This window comes from Oncorhynchus kisutch, linkage group LG5 (assembly GCF_002021735.2).
Source record: "Oncorhynchus kisutch isolate 150728-3 linkage group LG5, Okis_V2, whole genome shotgun sequence".
Taxonomy (NCBI): domain Eukaryota; kingdom Metazoa; phylum Chordata; class Actinopteri; order Salmoniformes; family Salmonidae; genus Oncorhynchus; species Oncorhynchus kisutch.
In genome coordinates this window covers 38,722,525-38,746,160 of record NC_034178.2, presented here as the reverse complement: position 1 = coordinate 38,746,160, position 23,636 = coordinate 38,722,525, and the positions used below count along the sequence as shown (strand labels likewise).

The following is a 23,636-nucleotide window of genomic DNA, read 5'->3' as shown; positions in this document are numbered from 1 at the left end:
TTCACACTTTATATATACATTCTGGTAGTTTAAAAACATGTAGAGCAGTCCAATACAATATTTGTGATAGGAGTGGATTTGCACATTTAGTTGATGTCTCAATCTATCATTGGTACAGATGACAACCTGAAAAAGCTGTTTTTGGACATCTGCATTCGGCTCTTATAGCATCTCATGGATGTTCCCTGTCTAAGACAGGTATTTTTCACAATTTCTATCTGTCACAAAGATGGATCGTCCTCTCTTTCTGCCTACAAATTTAGTTGAAATGCTTGTGGGAGCGAGGGCCACAGGTGGCTGGCGTCAGTATTGACAGCAGTCACAACAAGGCCAGATGTCCTATTACAGGGTCTCTCTGCAGACCTGGGGAAACAAATGTCCCAGTGTGATTTCTGTATTGCCAGATATTTGATTTTATGAATCTCTCTGGACACGATGTGTCATGTATGAACTGGTGTTGTCCCTGGTCCATCTGTCCCAAATGGTGAACCTTAATGGACCCCTGTATCTGCTTTAAAATGGTGGGCACATACGTACACCTTGTATAACATGTAATCCCACTCTCTGTGAATGATCTATTGTCTTCCTCTTAAACTGTTCTATCATATGATGAAGATCCTATAGCCCATAAGGCTTGCCACACTGGTGTTATTTTCTGCTCCCTCTCTAGTAGGCAGTGACTGAGTGAATGGCCCATACACATTCCTCAATGTAGTGTAGTTGGGGGGGTGAGTGAAAGGCTTGTTGTTTAGATGAAAGAGAGTCAGGTTCATCTGATGGGGTACTGTACGTCTTCTCAGCAGTTTAATAGCATCCCTGTCATCACTCAGTGTTAGAGAGAAGACTCGGAGAAAGAGAGAGCGAGAGCGAGAGACTCCTCAACTCATTCAGCATGTGAAATGTCTGTCCCTGAATGCGTGGTGTTTTTCCGAGACTCTGATGGCCACAGCCGTCTCTTCCCAAGGCCAAGGTGTGTTAAAGGATGAGGGCCACCCCTGAGCCGTCTGCTCTGCAGGCATGGTGGGGGAGCACCAGTGTAGTACAGGTTAGTACAGCACGTTAGCGTAGCAGTGGCGCAACCCACCGAGTCAAATAAAGTGCTAACACAAACAACAGCTGCGGAACGAAATAGCGCACAGCTTCTTATCTCTGCTTACTCCATAATGCATGCCTAACAAGACAAATGTCCTCTTGTTGTGCCATGCATTATTTATACAGTACATTCTCCACTATTTATAAATGACAGCTGAGCATCTGTGAAGTAATCACCTGAAGGGGGTGGCTGATGAACAGTGTAGTAAACCAGGAAGGAAGGGGTAAGCATCTCTGAATAATGGATGCTTCAATCAGCTTCTTCTCAACGTCCTCATGATTCTGTGAAAACTGTAGCCTCGGCTGAACTCTAATCCTTTCACCTTGAAGCAGGAAGTCATTATATGTCTCACGGCCAGAAAGAATAGTATCAGGGTTTTTGAGAGGGAGAGGAGGGCGTCTGGAAGGATGAAGGGAGAATACTTTCCCAGAATCGTATCAAATAAACCTTTTAAGAAATTCATGAGGACTTGGAGTCTTCAAGTCTTGAAGAAATATTTGCATTGATCAAGGCTTTATATCCATATCAGCCCCCTGTTTTCACACACTGCGGTCCAAGGTCTCGCTGGCTTAGCGTCTAATTCCTGCTCGCCTGTTAGCGTTCCCAAACACTGGCTCCCATCGCTAATGAAACTCCCAAGACCTGCCTTCCGCTCGCATGCTGGATTAGGACGCTGAATCAACAAAAGGCAAAAACAAATGATGAAAATAGAGAGCAAGAAATTTGTTTTTTATCCCTGCCTTGCTCTGGGCGCTAATGTAAACTGCCATGCCATCCCTTCCGCTAGCCTGTTAGCATAAACCGTAACCATAAAATGAGACTAAACGTAGCAGCAATACAGTGGAGTGTATTTAGCTTAGCCACAGTGGTAGTCTCCCTCCACATCACCTTTCTCTGCTTTGAGTCCCATGCAATAGATGCTAAGCAACATCTTAAGCACACTATGCATTGTTAATCCCTCAGCTTTGATTTGGCTGCCATCTGTAGTCTCAGTGGTATTATGAGGTATGCCAAGAAGGCCAGGCTCCCACAGGAGGCCTTACTACTTAGTGTAACCTTAGCATCCTGGATGCAGACTGGTAGAATTTCAGTGGGAGTGCCAACAACCCTGTAAAAGCACCAGGCAACACATCTCTTAAAATCTCCAATATCTCCCAGAGGAAACAAACTACACAAGGAGGGGCAATAAACTGTGATAGACCAGCCAATTGTTCAAGGGTCAAAGACTTTGGCAGAGTATCCGACCTGAGAAATGTCAAACTAAGTCAATGTATTTAAAAGGCCTAGTGTATTTAGTTTGACATGTCTCAAGTTTGAGACTTTGCTGAAGATGTTAAGATGACAAACAGGCCACTTGAGTGCTTCTTCGAAATGGGACAAAACTCTCCTGTGAAAGGAGGAGTAAAAACGATTCTGAAATTCAATTACAGTAAGACATCGGTTTGACAATGGGAGCATTTATTTAAGGTCATATTGGTTAATTAAATGTGGGTCTATTCAGACAAATTTGTTAACCCCAAAAATGTACCCCTCTGCCAATTCCAACTTTATTTCAACAAGAGGATGATGAAATAACAATGGACTTGCAGAGACAATTAGAAGTGGCTGAGAAGATACAGTGCCTTCAGAAAGTATTCATACCTTTGACGTATTTCACATTTTGCTGTGTCACAGGCTGAATTCAAAATGGCTGAAATCCATTTTTTCTCACCCATCTACATACAATACCCCATAATGACAATGTGAAAACATGTTTTTAGAAATGTTTAGAAATGTATTGAAAATTCAATATATACATTTCTAATTTACATAACTGTTCACACCCCTGAGTCAATACTTTATGGACGCATTGGCAGCGATTACAGCTGTGTCTTTTGGGGTAAGTCTCTAAGAATGTTGCACACCTGGATTGCACAATATTTGCACAATTCTTCAAGAACCGTCAAGTTTATTGTTGGTCATTGCTAGACAGCCATTTTCAAGTCTTGATTGTGGCGGTCAGGTCATCTGATGTACATCACGTTCCTTCCTGGTCAAATAGCCCGTACACGGCCTTGAGTCATTGTCCTGTTGAAAAACAAATGATAGTCCCACTAAGCAAGATGGGATGGCATATCGCTGCAGAATGCTGTGGTAGCCATGCTGGTTAAGTGTACCTCTAAATCACCAGCAATGCACCTGCACACCATCACACCTTCTAATCCATGCTTCATGCCGAGATCATCTGTTCACCTACTCTGCATCTCACAAAGAGACAAAAATCTCAAATTTGGACTCATCAGACCAAAGGACAGATTTCCACCTGTCTAATGTCCATTGCTTGTGTTTCTTGGCCCAAGCAAGTCTCTTCTTTGCAGCAATTTGACCAAGAAGGCCTGATTCACACAGTCTCTGAACAGTTGATGTTGAGATGTGTCATGAACTCATCCTCTGCAGCAGAGGTAACTCCGGGTCTTCTTTTCCTGTGGTGGTCCTCATGAGAGCCAGTTTCATTATAGCTCTTGGTGTTTTTTGCGACTGCACTTGAAGAAACTTTCAAAGTTTTTGACATTTTTTAGGATTGACTGACCTTCATGTCTTAAAGTAATGATGGACTGTCATTTTTCTTGACTTAATTTAGAAATTTTTGCGATAATAGGAACTTGGTATTTAACCAAATAGTGCTATCTTCTGTATACCACCCCTACCTTTTCACATCACAACTGATTGTCTAAAACACATAGAGAAGGAAAGAAATTCCACAAATTAACTTTTAACAAAGCACACTTGTTAATTGAAATGCATTCCAGGTGACTTTCTCATGAAGCTGGTTGAGAGAATGCCAAGAGTGTGCAAAGCTGTCATCAAGGCAAAGGGTGGCTACGTTGAAGAATCTCAAATATAAATTATATTTTAATTTGTTTTACACTTTTTGGGTTATTACATGATTCCATATGTGTTATTTCATAGTTTTGATGACTTCACTATTATTCTACAATGTAGAAAATAGTTTTTTTTTTTAAGAAGAACCCTTGAATGAGTAGGTGTGTCCAAAACTTTGACTGATACTGTAAGTCAAAACTGTAACTTGGCCATTCAGGAACATTCAATGTCATCTTGGTAAGCAACTCTAGTGTACATTTGACCTTATGTTTTTGGTTATTGTCCTGCTGAAAGCTGAATTTGTCTCCCAGTGTATGTTGGAAAGCAGACTGAACCAAATGTGTGATACTTTACCGCCTTATTCTAAAATGGATAAAAAAATTGATAGAGTTTATTTAATCTTCCTTCGTTAGATTCTAGCTCATCTTGCTTTGGCTAGCATTAGTTGTTGATCTTGTTGTTGTTGATGTGCTTAACTGAGGGAGAGAGAGAGCATACCTTTTCATCATTGTTTGATTAACTAATAGCACTGCAAAGTTCCAAAATGCAAGAGGACTCAAATTAACTCAAATTGTATTTGTCACATTTTTCGAATACAACAACCGTGAAATGCTCCTTAAACCAACAATGCAGTTCAAGAAATAGTTAAGAAAATATTTGCTAAATAAACTCAGGTACAAAATAAATAAAAAAGAACACAATAAAATAACAATAACGAGGCTATATACAGGATACCTGTACCGAGTCAATGTGCGGGGGGGGGGGGGGGGGGTACAGGTTAGTCGAGGTAATTTGTACATAAAGTGACTACAGTATGCATAGATAATAAACAGTAAGTAGCAGCAGTGTAAAACAAAGCAGGGGTTAATTTATTAATTATTCAGCTGTCTTATGGCTTGGGTGTAGAAGCTGTAAAGGAGTGTTTTGGAACCTAGACTTGGCACTCCGGTACCGCTTGCCGTGCGGTACTAGAGAAAACAGTCTATGACTTGGGTAACTGGTTCCTTGCCAATTTTTTGGGCCTTCCTCTGACACCGCCTAGTATAGAGGTTCTGGATGGCAGGAAGTTTGGCCCCAGTGATGTACCTTCCGTACGCACTACCCTCTGTATCGTCTCACGGTCAGATGCCGAGCAGTTGCCATACCAGGCAGTGATGCAACCGGTCAGGATGCTCTCAATGGTGCAGCTGTATAACTTTTTGAGGATCTGGGGACCCATGCCAAATCTTTTCAGTCCCTGAGTGGGAAATGGTGTTGTTGTGTCCTCTTCATGATTGACTTGGTGTGTTTGGACCATGATAGTTTGTTGGTGATGTGAACACAAAATAACTTAAAACTCTCTGAACAGTCCTTAATAGAGGACTGTTCAGCCCTCCTATTCCTGTAGTCCACGATCAGCTCCTTTATCTTGCTCACATTGAGCGAGAGGTTGTTGTCCTGGCACCACACTGCCAGGTTTCTGACCTCCTCCCTATAGGCTGTTTCATTGTTGTTGGTGATCAGGCCTAACACTGTTGTGTCATCAGCAAACTTAATGACAGTGTTGGAGTTGTGTTTGGCCATGCATTTGTGGGTGAACAGGGAGTACAGGAGGGGACTAAGCAAGCACCCCTGAGGATCAGCGTGGCAGATGTGTTGTTGCCTACCCTTACCACATGGGTGTGGCCCATCAGGAAGTCCAGGATCCAGTTGCAGAGGGAGGTGTTTAGTCCCAGGGTCCTTAGCTTAGTGATGAGCTTGAAGGGTACTATGGTGTTGAACCCTGAGCTGTAGTCAATGAACAGCATTCTCACATAGGTGTTCCTTTTGTCCAGGTGGGAATGTGTATTGTGGAGTGCAATTGAGATTGCGTCATCTGTGGATCTGTTGGGGCGGTATGTGAATTGGATTGGTCTAGGGTTTCCGGGATGATGGTGTTGATGTGAGCTGCCTTTCAAAGCACTTCATGGCTACTGACGTGAGTGCTACGGGGCGGTAGTCATTTAGGCAGGTTAACATTGCTTTCTTGGGCACAGGGACTATGGTGGTCTTCTTGAAACATGTAGGTATTACAGACTTGGTCAGGGAGAGGTTGAAAATGTCAGTGAAGACACTTGCCAGTTGGTCCGCGCATGCTCTGAGAACACGTCCTTGTAATCCGTCTGGCCCCGTGTCCTTGTGAATGTTGACCTGTTTAAAGGTCTTGCTCACATTGGCTACGGAGAGCATGATTACACATTCATCTGGAACAGCTGGTGCTCTCCTGCATGTTTCAATATTGCTTGCCTTGAAGCGAGCATAAAAAGCTCACGGCTGGGTTTCCCTTTGTAGTCCGTAATAGTTTGCAAGCTCTCCCGTGGTATTGACATATTTGCAGATATCCATTCAGGTGTATTTTGTGAATTTTGGTGAATGCGTTCTCATAATCTAATGTCGTGCTTGTGCAACTACCTGTAAACACACAGTACAGTTAAAAGTGAATAATGGCAGGCCTGTGTGGCAAATTACTTGTTTGTATAAAGGACTACTCTAGCTCTGATTGGCTATGGTGCTCCGGTCTGTGTAGACTCTGGTCCTGGATGAGACAGATGTTTTTATTCAATTTTATTTACTGCAGTGTCTATTAAATGTCCAAACGCACGGACGTTATATTGCTATAGAACGCTCACAAATGCCTTGGTATACGTAATTCCCAAACATTCTCAGAATTTATGAAAATCTGAACACCATATCTATGTGCTAGCTTGTCATATTCTTCTTGGGGGTGTATATGAACAGATTTTAATCAGATTTGATGTTGCTAAAATGCTGTCAGTTCTTCTTTAAGGCGAGGCATCACACCTTAATGGGGTCTTTTTTCCCCCCTGATTCATATCACAATGGCCTTTTGCCAGTTGAATATAGACACCAATATAAGGCCTTTCGTATTACAACTTTTCTGAAATATTGTATAAAAATATGCAATGAGGCAATATCTTATTAAATATGTGAATATTTGCATATACTGCAATTCTATTCTTCTAGTCACTGGATGAAGTTAGCCTAAATATTTTGGTTTCATTTTGTTAAGATACTCCAGGACCAGACTTGTATAGAGCAGATTTTTGGATATATATTTTTATTTTTCTCTTTGTAAAATACTGAACTGCATTTTTAGCTCATATTTCCAAAGAAAATGTTATCTAGAATAAACATTAAAGAACATATCAACAATTCCCTCTATACAGTATCTAAGAATAACCACACAAAATTTGGTGAATGCAAAAGCTCAGAAAAGTTTGTTCTGTCTTGTTTATACAATTTGCAATAATTAATGATAAGTTTAGCTAATTCGTAAGTCATTTTTAATTATGTTCCTTCAGTGTGTGAACATTATGAAGTGTGATAATATGGTGACTCTCTCTCTCTCTCTCTCTCTCTCTCTCTCTGTCTCTCTCAGTGGCCATCATGCTGAAGGATGACTACTTTGTGCGTGGTGCAGGCCTGCCGGGGCGTTTTAAGGCTGAGAAGGTTGAGTTCCACTGGGGCCAGAGTAATGGATCAGATGGCTCTGAACACAGCATCAACGGCAGGAGGTTCCCAGTGGAGGTGAGAGGGAGGGGTCTGCCCCCACATCTGGGTAGGGGAGAATGGTTGGGGGGGGGGGGGGGGGGGGGGGGTCTCTGGGGTCGTCTGGGGAGATAGAGGGGATTAAACGACGAGGTAAACAAAATGGATAGGAAATATGGGAGGCGAGGATTCTAGAAAACCCCAGTGTATGAATGAGGACCAGTGGGGGTAGGAGACAGCCTCCTGTCAAGATGGGGTAGAGTAGAGGGTGGTCCCGTATTGATCTGACAGGACATAATGTGGAGCAGCTTAGAGACAGCTTTAAGATCCAGTAAAAAATCGCAAGTGATCCCTCAACCCGGCGGCCAAGTGTGTCGTGTCCCTTGGATGGCAAAATGTCACTCTTTCTTCTGTTCGGTTTCATCGGAACCTCAGCAGCCTCTGCTGTCCTTAGCCAACAGATGAATATCATTTGACATTTGGTGGATTTGGCTGGTATTGGCAGTTTGAAATTATTTTAATTTTATGTTGTCATTTTTGGGATGTTTTATTCCTCCAATAAAGTTGATGCACTGTGTAAAAGGCCTAGAAATTCATACAAAGCCTTGGAAATTCATGCTGCATCTTATTGCAGGTGTATCAGCAGGTGTACCAGCAGGTGTATCTCACTGATCATCCCTAAAGCCAACACCTCATTTGGCCGCCTTTCGTTCCAGTACTCTGCTGCCTGTGACTGGAACGAATTGCAAAAATCGCTGAAGTTGGAGACTTTTATCTCCCTCACCAACTTCAAACATCAGCTATCTGAGCAGCTAACCGATCGCTGCAGCTGTACATAGTCTATTGGTAAATAGCCCACCCTTTTCACCTACCTCATCCCCGTACTGTTTTTATTTATTTACTTTTCTGCTCTTCTGCACACCAATATCTCTACCTGTACATGACCATCTGATCTTTTATCACTCCAGTGTTAATCTGCAAAATTGTAATTATTTGCCTACCTCCTCATGCCTTTTGCACACATTGTATATAGACCCCCCCTTCGTTTTCTACTGTGTTATTGACTTGTTAATTGTTTACTCCATGTGTAACTCTTTGTTGTATGCTCACACTGCTATGCTTTATCTTGGCCAGGTCGCAGTTGCAAATGAGAACTTGTTCTCAACTAGCCTACCTGGTTAAATAAAGGTGAAATAAAAAAATAAAAATAAAAATTGCATTTACATTTTCATGTCCCACGCATTACAAAACTGATCGATGGAAAGCCAAAGTCCCTCTTCTGTTATACTGATGGGTTCTTGAGTGATTCAATATGTATGATTTGCGGTGTAGTCCACTCTGTTGATGTCAGTCCTGATGCAGAATAGAATGTCCTAGTCCAATAGGCGTGTGACTCAGTTCTGTGAGAGTGTTACTGTGGTGAATGCAAATGAGTGCTTCCAACTCTCCCTGCTCATGTCCTTATCTGTAGAGAGAGAGAGAGAGAGAGAGAGAGAGAGAGGATACAGAGCTAAGGTTGAGGGAAGTAGAACGTACTGTGGAAAAAGTGCATAATTAACACACGGTTAAGGAGAGCGATTGTGTCTAAGAGGTAATTAAAGATGTCAGTGGCAGGGCAGAGTGTGGGTATGTGCATGCTTTGTCCGTCCGTGCATGCCTGTGTGTGTTCCTGTGTGTAATTTTGTGTGCGTGGGCACCCTGTTGCCGTCATGCTTTGCTGTGCTAGTCATTATATGTTTCCAGCTAATGGTACATTACCTTTGTATGTCACAGGTGCTGTGCTGACCTGCATTACAGGAGAGTGCTCTGCTTTTCTTTTGGCAGGAAAACAGCAGTGATAATATATACTTTCATGACAGCCAATGTTGGTTTTGTTGAATTGTTTTGAAGGCAGAAGATTAAAAGTGACAGTTTTTTTAGTCACTACAATGGATATTAATTCACAGGTAGACAGTGGCTTGGTAGCCAAATGTGTACTCAACACACTGAGGCACACCGGGTCTCTCGCAATCATATATAGATGTAGCAAAATATTTTTTCATGAATGGAAATTGCCAATGACAAGGTTTAGTCTGGGAATCTCTGCTTCTCCCTCTTGAGCTGACCTGAATTCAGTCGCTCTGGTTTTTCCCCACTGTGCTTGTACAGCCTGGGATCAAGTATAGCGTTTGATGGACAAAGGCTCAAGCTTTGGTTAAGTTTTTTTAAATGATCATAGTAATGTGCCCTTATATACTTGATGATCCATTTTGATCCTCATTATGTACAACCCAGTATTTTCTTCAATGTCACTGGCCATTTAGAACATTACAATAATACTAATCCCATTTTCCAATGCCTTGAGAGAGGGAGAGAGAGAGAGAGAACCCTTAGACAGGGTCCTCAATGGCAAGGGGAAAGACACTCCACCTGCAACAGGGAAAAACAACCCCATTGACATTGACTAATGATAAATAGCAGTACTTGCAGCTGATTATATGCATCTGTGGTGAGCTGCTTTCTTCCACTTCCACTTCTTATCCCTTCTCTTTTTCCCTATGTGAAGCCAACAGCTCTCACATAGCCTCAGTGTGTGTGTGCGTGTGTGTGTGTGTGTGTGTGTGTGTGTGTGTGTGTGTGTGTGTGTGTGTGTGTGTGTGTGTGTGTGTGTGTGTGTGTGTGTGTGTGTGTGTGTGTGTGTGTGTGTGTGTGTGTGTGTTGTGTGTGTTTGGGCACTTTCTAGTCTCGGCTTTTGTTATTGGTCCTTTAAGTAGCACTCTATCCAATGGAATGAGAGATAAGCTGGGCGTAAAAGGCATGTAAGCTCTGGCCTCTTTTAAGGAAGGTTAATCAAAGACTGGAGAAAAATAGCAAAACAGCATTGTTACATGTTTGTGAGGTCATTGTTGTTGTTCCACTCTCAGATAGTAGAATATGTGCCAAGGAGAGAAAGGGCTATAAAGAATGAAAGTAAAAGAACAAAAGAAAGAAAAGCCCACTAGGTGCCTTTATGAACAGTAGTGCTGGTATGGTTAGTGCTAACAGAAAGACAGACTGCAGCCTGTACTGTAGCTATGGCCTGATGTCCTTGGTGACTGTCACGAGAAGGCCCTGGTCTGAGGCTGAGCCCACTCCTATGAATACTCATGAGGCCACTGCTGTCAACAGCAAAATGCTGCTCTCATTTCGTTAAGTCCTCTTGATAAATAATTTATGATTTACAAGCCTTGCCATTTAGTAATTGTTCCCTAATAAGCTCCTTCAATGGCGTGATTAAGTGGGGGCCTGCTCCCTTCCTACCTGCTGTTTTAACTGTGAAACACTGGTTAACATGCAAAACACAACCAGGCAGGAATGAAGCACAGCTTTCCATCTACCGTACCATTCAAAGGTTTGGACACAACTACTCATTCAAGGGTTTTTCTTTTTTTAAACTATTTTCTACATTGTAGAATAATTGTGAAGACATCAAAACTATGAAATAACACATATGGAATCATGTAGTAACCAAAAAAGTGTTAAACAAATCAATGTATATTTTATATTTGAAATTCTTCAAAGTAGCCACCCTTTGCCTTTATGACAGCTTTGCACGCTCTTGGTATTCTCTCAACCAGCTTCATGAGGTAGTCACCTGGAATGCATTTCAATTAACAGGTGGGCCTTGTTAAAATATATTTTATGGGATTTATTTCCTTCTTAATGCGTTTGAGCCAATCAGTTGTGTTGTGACAAGGTATTGTATTGTATTGTATTTATTATGGATCCCCATTAGCTGCAACTACTCTTCCTGGGGTCCAGCAAAATTAAGGCAGTTTATACCATTTTAAAAACATTACAATTCATTCACAGATTTCACAACACAATGTGTTCCCTCAGACCCCTACTCCACCACTACCACATATATACAGTACAAAATCCTTGTGTGTGTGTGTGTGTGTGTGTGTGTGTGTGTGTGTGTGTGTGTGTGTGTGTGTGTGTGTGTGTGTGTGTGTGTGTGTGTGTGTGTGTGTGTGTGTGTGTGTGTGTGTGTGTGTGCGTGTATGCAAGTGTCTGTGTCTATGTTTGTGCTGCTTCACATACCCCACTGTTCCATAAGGTGTTTTTTAATCTGTTTTTTAAATCTAATTTTACTGCTTACGTGAGTTACTTGATGTGGAATAGAGTTCCATGTAGTCATACTCTATGTAGCACTGTGCTTCTTCCATAGTCTGTTAGAGACCTCTTGTGGCATGTCTTGTGGGGTGTGCATGGGTTTCCTAGCTGTGTGCCAGTAGTTCAAACAGACAGCTCGGTGCATTCAACATGTCAATACCTCACACAAATACAAGTAGTGATGAAGTCAATCTCTCTTCCACTTTGAGCCAGAAGAGATTGACATGCATATTATTAATATTAGCTCTCTGTGTACATCCAAGGGCCAGCCGTGCTTCCCTGTTCTTAACCATTTCGAAATTTCCTAAGCCTTTTTTGTGGCACCTGACCACACGACTGAACAGTAGTCCAGGTGCGACAAAACTAGGGCCTGTAGGACCTGCCTTGTTGACAGTGCTGTTCAGAAGGTAGAAACTAGGGCCTGTAGGACCTGCCTTGTTGACAGTGCTGTTAAGAAGGTAGAAACTAGGGCCTGTAGGACCTGCCTTGTTGACAGTGCTGTTAAGAAGGTAGAAACTAGGCCCTGTAGGACCTGCCTTGTTGACAGTGCTGTTAAGAAGGTAGAAACTAGGGCCTGTACGACCTGCCTTGTTGACAGTGCTGTTAAGAAGGTAGAAACTAGGGCCTGTAGGACCTGCCTTGTTGACAGTGCTGTTAAGAAGTTAGAGCAGCGCCTTATCATGGACATACAGTACTTCTCCCCATCTTAACTACTGTTGTATCAGTATGTAACTCCAAGCAGTTTAGTCACCTCAACTCGCTCAATTACCACATTATTTATTACAAGATTTAGTTGAGGTTTAGGGTTGAGTGAATGATTTGTCCCAAATACAATGCTTTTAGTTTTAGAAATATTTTGGACTAACTTAATCCTTGCCACCCACTCTGAAACTAACTGCAACTCTTTGTTAAGTGTTGCAGTCATTTAAGTCACTGTAGTAGTTGACATGTATAGTGTTGAGTCATCTGCATACATAGACACTCTGGCTTTCCTCAAAGCCAGTGGCAATTCATTAGTAAAGATTGAAAAAAGCAAGGGGCTTACTAGACAGCTGCCTTGGGGAATTCCTGTTTCTAACTGGATTATGTTAGGAGAGGCTTCCATTAAAGAACACCCTCTGTGTTCTGTTAGACAGGTAACTCTTTATCCACAATATAGCAGGGAATGTAGCCATCACAAATACATTTTGCCAGCAGCAGTCTATGATCGATAATGTCAAAAGCCCCACTCAAGTCTAACAGGACAGCCCCCACAATCTTTCTATCATCAATTTCTCTCAGCCAATCATCAGTCATTTGTGTAAGTGCTGTGCTTGTTGATGTCCTTCCCTATAAGCATGCTGCAAGTTTGTTGTCAATTTGTTTACTGTAAAATAGCATTGTATCTGGTCAAACACTATTTTTTCCAAAAGTTTACTAAGCGTTGGTTACAGTCAGCTATTTGAGTCAGTAAAGTGGGCTTTAATATTCTTAGGTAGCGGAATGACTTTTGCTTCCCAAGAAGGAGAGGTAGGGGTGTATACAGAAGACAGCCCTATTTGGTAAAATACCAATTCCATATTACGGGATGAACAGCTCAAATAATCACAGCCGTATATATTCCCCCCCAAGCAGACACATCAATGGCTCTGAATGAACTTTATTTGACTCTTTGCAAACTGGAATCTATACATCCTGAGGCTGCATTCATTGTAGCTGGGGATTTTAACAAGGCTAATCTGAAAACAAGACTCCCTAAATTGTATCAGCATATCGATTGCACAACTAGGGCTGAAAAAACCTTGGATCATTGTTACTCTAACTTCCGCGACTCATATAAGGCCCTGCCCCGCCCTCCTTTCGGAAAAGCTGACCACGACTCCATTTTGCTGATCCCTGCCTACAGACAGAAACTAAAACAAGAAGCTCCCACGCTGAGGTCTGTCCAACGCTGGTCCGACCAAGCTGATTCCACACTCCAAGACTGCTTCCATCACGTGGACTGGGATATGTTTCGTATTGCGTCAGATAACAACATTGACGAATACGCTGATTCGGTGTGCGAGTTCATTAGAACGTGCGTTGAAGATGTCGTTCCCATAGCAACGATTCAAACATTCCCTAACCAGAAACCGTGGATTGATGGCAGCATTCGCATGAAACTGAAAGCGCGAACCACTGCTTTTAATCAGGGCAAGGTGACTGGTAACATGACCGAATGCAAACAGTGCAGCTATTCCCTCCGCAAGGCTATCAAACAAGCTAAGCGTCAGTATAGAGACAAAGTAGAATCTCAATTCAACGGCTCAGACGCAAGAGGTATGTGGCAGGGTCTACAGTCAATCACGGACTACAAGAAGAAAACCAGCTCAGTCACGGACCAGGATGTCTTGCTCCCAGGCAGACTAAATAACTTTTTTGCCCGCTTTGAGGACAATACAGTGCCACTGACACGGCCTGCAACGAAAACATGCGGACTCTCCTTCACTGCAGCCGAGGTGAGTAAAACATTTAAACGTGTTAACCCTCGCAAGGCTGCAGGCCCAGACGGCATCCCCAGCCGCGCCCTCAGAGCATGCGCAGACCAGCTGGCCGGTGTGTTCACGGACATATTCAATCAATCCCTATACCAGTCTGCTGTTCCCACATGCTTCAAGAGGGCCACCATTGTTCCTGTTCCCAAGAAAGCTAAGGTAACTGAGCTAAACGACTACCGCCCCGTAGCACTCACTTCCGTCATCATGAAGTGCTTTGACAGACTAGTCAAGGACCATATCACCTCCACCCTACCTGACACCCTAGACCCACTCCAATTTGCTTACCGCCCAAATAGGTCCACAGACGATGCAATCTCAACCACACTGCACACTGCCCTAACCCATCTGGACAAGAGGAATACCTATGTGAGAATGCTGTTCATCGACTACAGCTCGGCATTCAACACCATAGTACCCTCCAAGCTCGTCATCAAGCTCGAGACCCTGGGTCTCGACCCCGCCCTGTGCAACTGGGTACTGGACTTCCTGACGGGCCGCCCCCAGGTGGTGAGGGTAGGCAAAAACATCTCCACCCCGCTGATCCTCAACACTGGGGCCCCACAAGGGTGCGTTCTGAGCCCTCTCCTGTACTCCCTGTTCACCCACGACTGCGTGGCCACGCACGCCTCCAACTCAATCATCAAGTTTGCGGACGACACAACAGTGGTAGGCTTGATTACCAACAACGACGAGACGGCCTACAGGGAGGAGGTGAGGGCCCTCGAGTGTGGTGTCAGGAAAATAACCTCACACTCAACGTCAACAAAACTAAGGAGATGATTGTGGACTTCAGGAAACATCAGAGGGAACACCCCCCTATCCACATCGATGGAACAGTAGTGGAGAGGGTAGTAAGTTTTAAGTTCCTCGGCATACACATCACAGACAAACTGAATTGGTCCACTCACACAGACAGCATTGTGAAGAAGGCGCAGCAGCGCCTCTTCAACCTCAGGAGGCTGAAGAAATTTGGCTTGTCACCAAAAGCACTCACAAACTTCTACAGATGCACAATCGAGAGCATCCTGGCGGGCTGTATCACCGCCTGGTACGGCAACTGCTCCGCCCACAACCGTAAGGCTCTCCAGAGGGTATTGAGGTCTGCACAACGCATCACCGGGGGCAAACTACCTGCCCTCCAGGACACCTACACCACCCGATGTTACAGGAAGGCCATAAAGATCATCAAGGACAACAACCACCCGACTGCCTGTTCACTGCCTGTTCACCCCGCTATCATCCAGAAGGCGAGGTCAGTACAGGTGCATCAAAGCTGGGACCGAGTGACTGAAAAACAGCTTCTATCTCAAGGCCATCAGACTGTTAAACAGCCACCACTAACATTGAGTGGCTGCTGCCAACACACTGACTCAACTCCAGCCACTTTAATAATGGAAATTGATGGGAAATGATGTAAAATATGTCACTAGCCACTTTAAACAATGCTACCTAATATAATGTTTACATACCCTACATTATTCATCTCATATGTATACGTATATACTGTACTCTATATCATCTACTGCATCCTTATGTAATACATGTATCACTAGCCACTTTAACTATGCCACTTTGTTAACATACTCATCTCATATGTATATACTGTACTCGATACCATCTACTGTATCTAGCCTAAGCTGCTCTGTACCATCACTCATTCATATATCTTTATGTACATATTCCTTATCCCTTTACACTGTGTATAAGACAGTAGTTTTTTATTTTTATTGTTAGCTAGATTACTTGTTGGTTATTACTGCATTGTCGGAACTAGAAGCACAAGGATTTCGCTACACTCACATTAACATCTGCTAACCATGTGTATGTGACAAATAAAAATTTGATTTGATTTGAAATAAGCAAAGAGATACGAAAGTCCATCATTACTTGAAGACATGAAGGTCAGTCAATCCGGAAAATTTCAAGAACTTTTAAAGTTTCTTCAAGTGCAGTCGCAAAAACCATCAAGAGCTTTGATGAAACTGGCTCTCATAAGGACCGCTACAGGAAAGGAAGACCCAGAGTTACCTCTGCTGCAGAGCAGAGGATGAGTTCATTAGAGTTACCAGCCTCAAATATTGCAGCCCAAATAAATGCTTCACAGAGATCAAGTAACAGACACATCTCAACATCAACTGCTCAGAGAAGACTGCGTGAATCAGGCCTTCTAATTGCTACAAAGAAACCACTACTAAAGGACACCACTAAGAAGAAGAGGAAAACAACACGAGGAATGGACATTAGACACTTGGAAATCTGTCCTTTGGTCAGATGAGTCCAAATTTGAGATTTTTGTGTCTTTGTGAGATACAGAGTAGGTGAACGGATGATCTCCACGTGTGTGGTTCCCACCGTGAATCATGGAGGAGGAGGTGTGATGGTGCTTTGCTGGTAACAGTCTGTGATTTATTTAGAATTTAAGGCACACTTAACCAGCATGACTACCACAGCATTCTGCAGCGAAATGCCAGTCCATCTGTTTTACGCTTAGTGGGACTATCACTTGTTTTTCAACAGGACAATGACCCAACACACCTCCAGGCTGTGTAAGGGCTATTTTACCAAGAAGGAGAGTGATGGAATGCTGCATAAAATGACCTGTCCTCCCCAATCACCCATCCCAATCACCCAACCCAATTGAGATGGTTTGAGATGAGTTGGACCGCATAGTGAAGGAAAAGCAGCCAGCAAGTGCTCAGCATATCTGGGAACTTCTTCAAGACTGTTGGAAAAGCATTCCAGGTGAAGCTGGTTGAGAGAGTGTACAAAGCTGTCATCAAGGCAAAGTGTGGCTACTTTGAAGAATCTAAAATCTAAAATATATTTTGATTTGTTTAACCCTTTTTTGGTTACTACATGATTCCATATGTGTTATTTCATAGTTTTGATGCCTTCACTATTTTTCTACAATGCACATTTTTTTTTCAAATAAAGAAAAACCCTTGAATAAGTAGGTGTGTCCAAACTTTTGACTGGCACTGTATATCTGTCAACTACTGTGTCTTACCTGCTCGTACTGAACAACACTCATATCTGATGCAACTATCACATCCCTACCCTCAGTCCCTGAATGGATTCCAGAAATATTTGGCTTCATAAATAAAGTATGCATGGAGTTAGAGGCCTTCAGGGTTCAAATAGTTGGACCTGTTCCAAAATGGACCTGGGGCTATCACATCTGGACCCGATATGCATACATTTATTATTAAAATATAGAGACCTGTGGACAACTAGACCCGTTATGTATAGACCTGGTCAGATCCAGATCCATTCCGAGAGTGAGAGAGGAGAACAACATTTTATTTTTAAGCTAGGAGCTGATAAAAACGCAAACGAGAGGAGGTAGAGCGAGGTGATGCTCTAGCAGGGGAAATGCTGTGTGTTTAGGCTGCTGTGAGTGTGAGAGAGTGACACGGAACAGGGAGGGAGGGAGGGAGGGAGGGAGGGAGGGAGGGAGGGAGGGAGGGAGGGAGGGACTGGAGACAGCAACCAACCAAGCCGACTCGTGCTATAGTAGACTATAGCAGCCATAGCTAGGTTATTTATCATACAATATGATGACGTAGTACCTGTCTTGACAGCATCAAACCGGGAGAAGCTAGTTAAGCTAGCTAGCTAGGCTAATAGAGGCTGAATGCACTTTCTCGTCCTACACAGTTACAAAACAACAACTATTCCATTCAGAATATAAAGTAGCAGCCTACCTGTTGGCTCTTGATCATTGTAGCCTATCCTTCTTTAACTGATTAGATATCTCCTAACTTTTGCCCCTCGCAGAGTTTCTATGACTGTAGCCTATTGTCTCTTTGATGACTTATGATTGGCCAACAATAAAAACAAGCTACACGTGCTACTTTTGTGAAAAGCAAAGAGCAGCAGCATAAATTATACAATTTCTCAATCTCTCTCTCTGTCTCTCTCTCTACTGCAACAGTCGCGTTCAAAACTAGGTTTAACACAATGTCAGAATGACCTCACATTAAGTTATTACAGTATCTTTCATTGCAGGGACAGCTCTCTGTTCAGAGAGGAAGTCCTCCAACTGTAATATCACACATCTGCTCCCGTGTTGTAAGGTGGTTAGAGGAGAGTGTTCCATGCCCTGTTGGCACCTTGGAGCAAGTGATTTCACTGCTATCTCAGTCTCACTGAGGTGCTAAGCTTTCCATTCTATCCAGCCTAACCTGGCCTAGCCTCTTCCTCCTTTTCCCACCCTCCTCCTCTTCCTCCTTGCTCCTCCTCCTCCCCAGGCTGGTCATGATAAACGAGAGGAAGGAGGGATGAGGGGATGAGTCTGTGGGCCCCAGATCCAGCTGTGATAGTCTTTACCCACCTGCTTAGATAAAACAGGCACTAAATTAACACACAATGTGTGGCAAGGGAGGTGAAAGGCACACACACACACACACTCTGATACACACACACTATGGTGCTGAAAGTATCAAAGATAAGATATTTTATTTCCGTCTAACCTTTTCACAGTGGGGGAAACAGAAAGTGCTATCCTGGTCTAAATTACCTCGGGCCCGATTCCGACCTGAGTTAAGCACGCATAAATGGAACTTATTTATCTTTTTATGCACTTTTCTCTATGTGTATTCTGACCTTGAACTTAAGCATGAGCATAGTGTGCTATACACCTTTTATTCCCCTCTTCTCTCATCCAACTCTGTTTGCTTGAAGCTCACCAGCACTGTAAGACAATGGAACACTACAAATCTAGATCCTGCTACGGTAATGCTAACATGTAGGGATAGATATTGATCGGTACGCTGGTTCTATTTTCAGTGCCCGTGGATACTCTGAACACATTTAGTGTAACCTTGCCAGAATGCCCACGCTTCAGTTATGCTAGAACCCTTCCACGTCTTGGCAACACAGAAGCCTATGATACTGCGCATGGCTATATAATTACTAAGATTTGTGTGCAGTCTATGCCAGGCTTCGGGAGTGGCAATCTGCTGTCTGTGTAATGTACAGTGACATGGCAATAAAAACGCATGTCAGTGAGAGGAAGCTGAACAAGATGTCCAACGAGGAAATTAAGAACAATGGCTTTATTGTTGAGAAAGTGAGAGAAAGAGTGGAGGATCGACCAGTCGGCTTGGAGCTACGGTTTTAGTGGACTGAGAGGTTTTATAGCAGTGAGATAAATAGTGAAGCACTTGAGTGACGAGTAGGGTACCGGAGTCCCAGACTCACCGTGTTCAGATTCTCAGTATCTCTGTGCTAATTCGAGAACGTACATTGACTATATCCGAACGTCTTGCACAGTGATATCAAAGTCAAAATATTATCATTTTCAACCGTTCATATTATTTTGGTTGGATTCAGAGAGAGGGAATGGCCTAAGTGGTATTCTTATTTACTGTCATGCTGGGCCTCTCTCTATCTCTTTTCGTATCCCTCTCCTCTATTTCTCTTCTCCTTCTTTCTCTCTCTCTCTCGCTCCCTTTCACACACTATTTCTATATATCTATCTCTCTTTCTCTCGCGCCCTCTCTCTCGCTCCCTTTCTTGGCAGCTACATTCCATTAAACCTTCAAAGATAACTGATGACTGCCATGCTGAGGTCCTTTTTTTTCTTTCTCTCTATTTTATTTATGATTGGCCTCCCTCTGGATAGGGAGGCGTGCAATTCCTAACATAATGTTATATTTCCTGGCCTGTCCTCAGTGACACAGAAAAACACAACCATTCTTTAAAAGCCCAATGCTACTGTACCTAGAGGGCAAATAGATGTTGTCCCAGTTCTGGGCTGGCTTGATACCATTTTTAGTAATCTCGTTTCAGATACAGGCTTCCGCTTTTTGTTTTCTCAAAAGCAATATTTTCCAGATTTTATGAGAAAGCAATACCCCCGAAATTGAAAAATGAGGGACCAACCTTCTAACGTTTCTCATGTAATGCATTTCAATTGGGTTTTAAGACAGATTGCAAAGGGCTCCACACACCAAACATGTTTAATATCCCAGCTAGTGGTCCTGTATTGTACAAATTGTAGTGAGGGAGATGAGAGGTAGCTTTGGTGCCACAGGTGCCTATAGTAGGCTACACATGACCTTTTTGATGGACATCCATTTGTGAGAATTGAACAGACCCAGGTCTTAACCCCCATGGAGAGCTCAGCCATGTCCTAAATCCCATTGGAGAGCTCAGCCATGTCCTAAATCCCATTGGAGAGCTTAGCCATGTCCGAAATCCCATTGGAGAGCTCAGGCAGTATCAAGCACAGCATCAAAACATCTCCTTGATGTGCTCTCGCCCCAACAAGGACACATAGTGAAATACATCCTGTCTGTCTGTCGTTGGTTACTTCCCAGCACAAGGATTGTGATTCAGCCTCAGATCTTCCATGGTCCCAGCGGGTGATATCGCAGAGCACTTCCCAGTCTTGGTGCTCCTCAGGAGGGACACAGCTCCAACTTTGTATCCACTTCAAAGTGGAAGAACACAGAGGCTACTGTATTTTTTTTCTGTCAGACCAAACATTGCAATACTTTCTTCTTCTTTTTACCACTGTAGGACATGTGTATGATACATGTGACTTGTGTGATGTGTGCTTCAGGGATAACAGCCCTAACGTCAGTGAAGAGCAGATGTCCCTCCAAACAGAACATGGAACAATATCACCTTGTTCAATTATATGGCTTTAGAACCAGTGGTTTCTGTGTTAACTCTCTTTCAGCAGTCAAGCTCATTAGATATTTGATGAGCCTGTTTAGCTTTTAGCACCACGAGTCAGTTTTACGTCTTTGAAGGAAGTCTGTTTGTTTTTGTCAAGCTCAAGTAGGCCACTATCTCTTTCTTAATGAGCCAGATTGTCCATATTAATATTTCAGTACTATTTGCAGAGAAAATACCCCCTCCCTATACAAACACACACACACGCACATGCACGCACACACACACACACACACACACACACACACACACACACACACACACACACACACACACACACACACACACACACACACACACACACACACACACACACACACACACACACACACACACACACACACACACACACACACACCTAGCAGTGGTGTAATTTTCAGACCATGGGAGACACCACCATGTCTCGTTCTGTCTCATTATCAGAATCCCCAGTCTCTATCAGCCTCATTATTTATCTCTTTAGCTCAGAACTAGGGGACCATTCAAAAACACTCCTTCCATCTCTGTTCCCCTCACTCTTTCCATCTGTGTCCCCCTCCCTCTTTCCATCTGTGTCCCACACTCTCTTCCACCCTCGTCCCAGTGCTCTTTCTCTATCTCCTCCCCCTGTCTTGCTGGGCCTTGGGCTGACATAGCATTGTGACAGAAGTAGATGTGAGGTTGAATCTCAGCATGCTGGCTGCTCAGTCTCCTCAGTGTAGGGCAGGATAGGAGCTGCCATATACAGAACATACAGTACACACTGGTGCACAGCCATGATTAATATTCCTTCCACAGTTTGGCAGATAAATCACACTCATGCCTCACTGCATTTTGTCTTTTCAGCATGTAGGACATGCTCCGAGTAAACATTCCACCTGTCTATACAGCAGACATGCTTGGTTTATGTGAAATGGCCTTGTCCTCTTCTTTCTCCTTTCCCATCTCTTCTTGATGTCCTTTCTCTCTCTCTCCCTTTGTCCTCTTCTCTCTCTCCTCAGTCTTCAGAAGCTCTGAGCCTGTGTGGTATTATTACCATTTATACTAATCGTGTCAAGCGCTATGTGCCTAGAACGTGCCCTTAGCCGCTCACACGTTTTTTTCTCTCTCCAAGTGGTCCGTAAACTCTATAAAACATTTTCAGATGTGTCTGTTGGATTCACAGGATGTGCTATCCCCTCAGTAAGTAGCAAAGACTTGAATTGTCTCGTTTGTGCTGGAGAAAGGGGCAAATTGGGCTGTGCTGTCAGACACAAGCAGAGGGAGAAAAGGTTGGAGAGATTGAGGGGTGGAGAAGAGGGGAGGGGGACGTGTGCATGCGTGTTTGCATGGGTGTGTTGGCTAGATGGATGGGAAATCTTTTGGAAGCGCTCCCAGGGCTCTGGCCACTCGTTTATCTCCCTCCTTCCTTCACATTGATGGCTGTTGTTCTAAAGGATAAAGTGTGGAGGTGGATAAACGCAGCCTGTCAGTCAAAGCCAGCATAGTGAGGGATGGAGGGGCCAGGCCTACCATGGCACTTACTCAACCCCCTGAGAGGCCACACAGAGGATACATTAACATGCCACCTGCAAAGCCCTCATGATTAATCGCATAGGCCCATTAATGTTCGGTAAATGTTTTCCTCGCTCTCATGCAAGATATGAATACATAGAGTACAGAGCTGGTTCCCCAACCAGGGTACTAGGACCCCTGGGGGTACTTGGTCTATCCACAGGGGGTACTTGAGAAGACTCATGAGACCATAGGCCTACTGGTAAAATGCACATGAGGGGGTACTTCAGGGGTACATCAGGCAGAGCAGAATTCAGTTGGTGGTGCAGTAACCGATAAAGGTTGGGCACCACTGGAGTACAGTACTGTATAACATATTTGTTTCTGTGAGTGGGTGTACACTTATAGATGTGGTATACATATTGTAGGGATATAGGTGTGTGTCAGCACTTGCGTGGGTGCGTGTGCATGCTTTATCAGTTGGCCCAATGATTGAGCAGAGAAGTCAAATATAGAATTGTTAGAATATATTGCTAGAATAAGACCTGGTCGCAGCATGTACACCATAACCACAATAATCACATACATCGGATGCTCCCAACGTATACTGACACCCAAACATTACACTTTGTGTGATACAAATTATATGCTTCGATGTGTTTTATTTAGTTCCTCTATAGGTTTCTTTCTAGGTTCCTGTCTTTCTAGGGAGTGTTTTCTAGCCACCTTGCTTCTACATCTGCATTGCTGGCTCTCTGGGGTTTTAGGCTGGGTTTCTGTATAAGCACTTTGTGGCAACTGCTGTTGTAAAAAGGGCTATATAAATACATTGATTGATTGATATTTGTTCTCACAACAATGCCATAATTCCCCTGGATAGGGCCATTGTAATTGACGAGGTTATTAGTTATAATCTGAATAATTACTGCTCTGCTCTGGGAGTCACTCACCGGTGAGAGGGTGTGCTGAGCTATGAATCCACTCTGAGCCAGTACAAAGAGGAAATGAAACCTGGAGGAACGAAACCTGGAGGAAACTAATTGGTTAACGTCATTAAGATGCGCTGAATGAAGATGTATGGTCAATATGTTTATATCCCTGGGCGCAGGGACGGGCACAAATGGTTGGCCAGCCCTGGCCCGCGGTCAGCACAGTTTAGGAAGCCAGCTGATTGGCTATAATGATGAGTGGGCCAGGTCACTTCCTCTCCCCGGGCCTTTGATGTGAGGGGAGATGTTGATTGTTTCTGTCTGAGGAATGTTCCATCTTCAGAGGAGCTGTTCTATCAGTCCCAGACGGCGTGAGAGGAGGGGGTGTTTTTTGCGTGACCGTGACCCTGCTCTGAT

At 43.5% G+C, this 23,636-nt stretch overlaps 1 protein-coding gene across 1 annotated transcript in view; it reads left to right on the top strand.

The window, feature by feature from the left end:
- ptprga (protein tyrosine phosphatase receptor type Ga) overlaps nt 1–23,636 on the top strand; it is a 281,211-nt gene that overhangs the window by 192,425 nt on the left and 65,150 nt on the right. Inside the window, exon 4 of the mRNA XM_020483255.2 lies at nt 7,374–7,522. Coding sequence (XP_020338844.2) covers nt 7,374–7,522 — 149 coding nt within the window. The remainder of the gene's footprint in view (nt 1–7,373; nt 7,523–23,636) is intronic.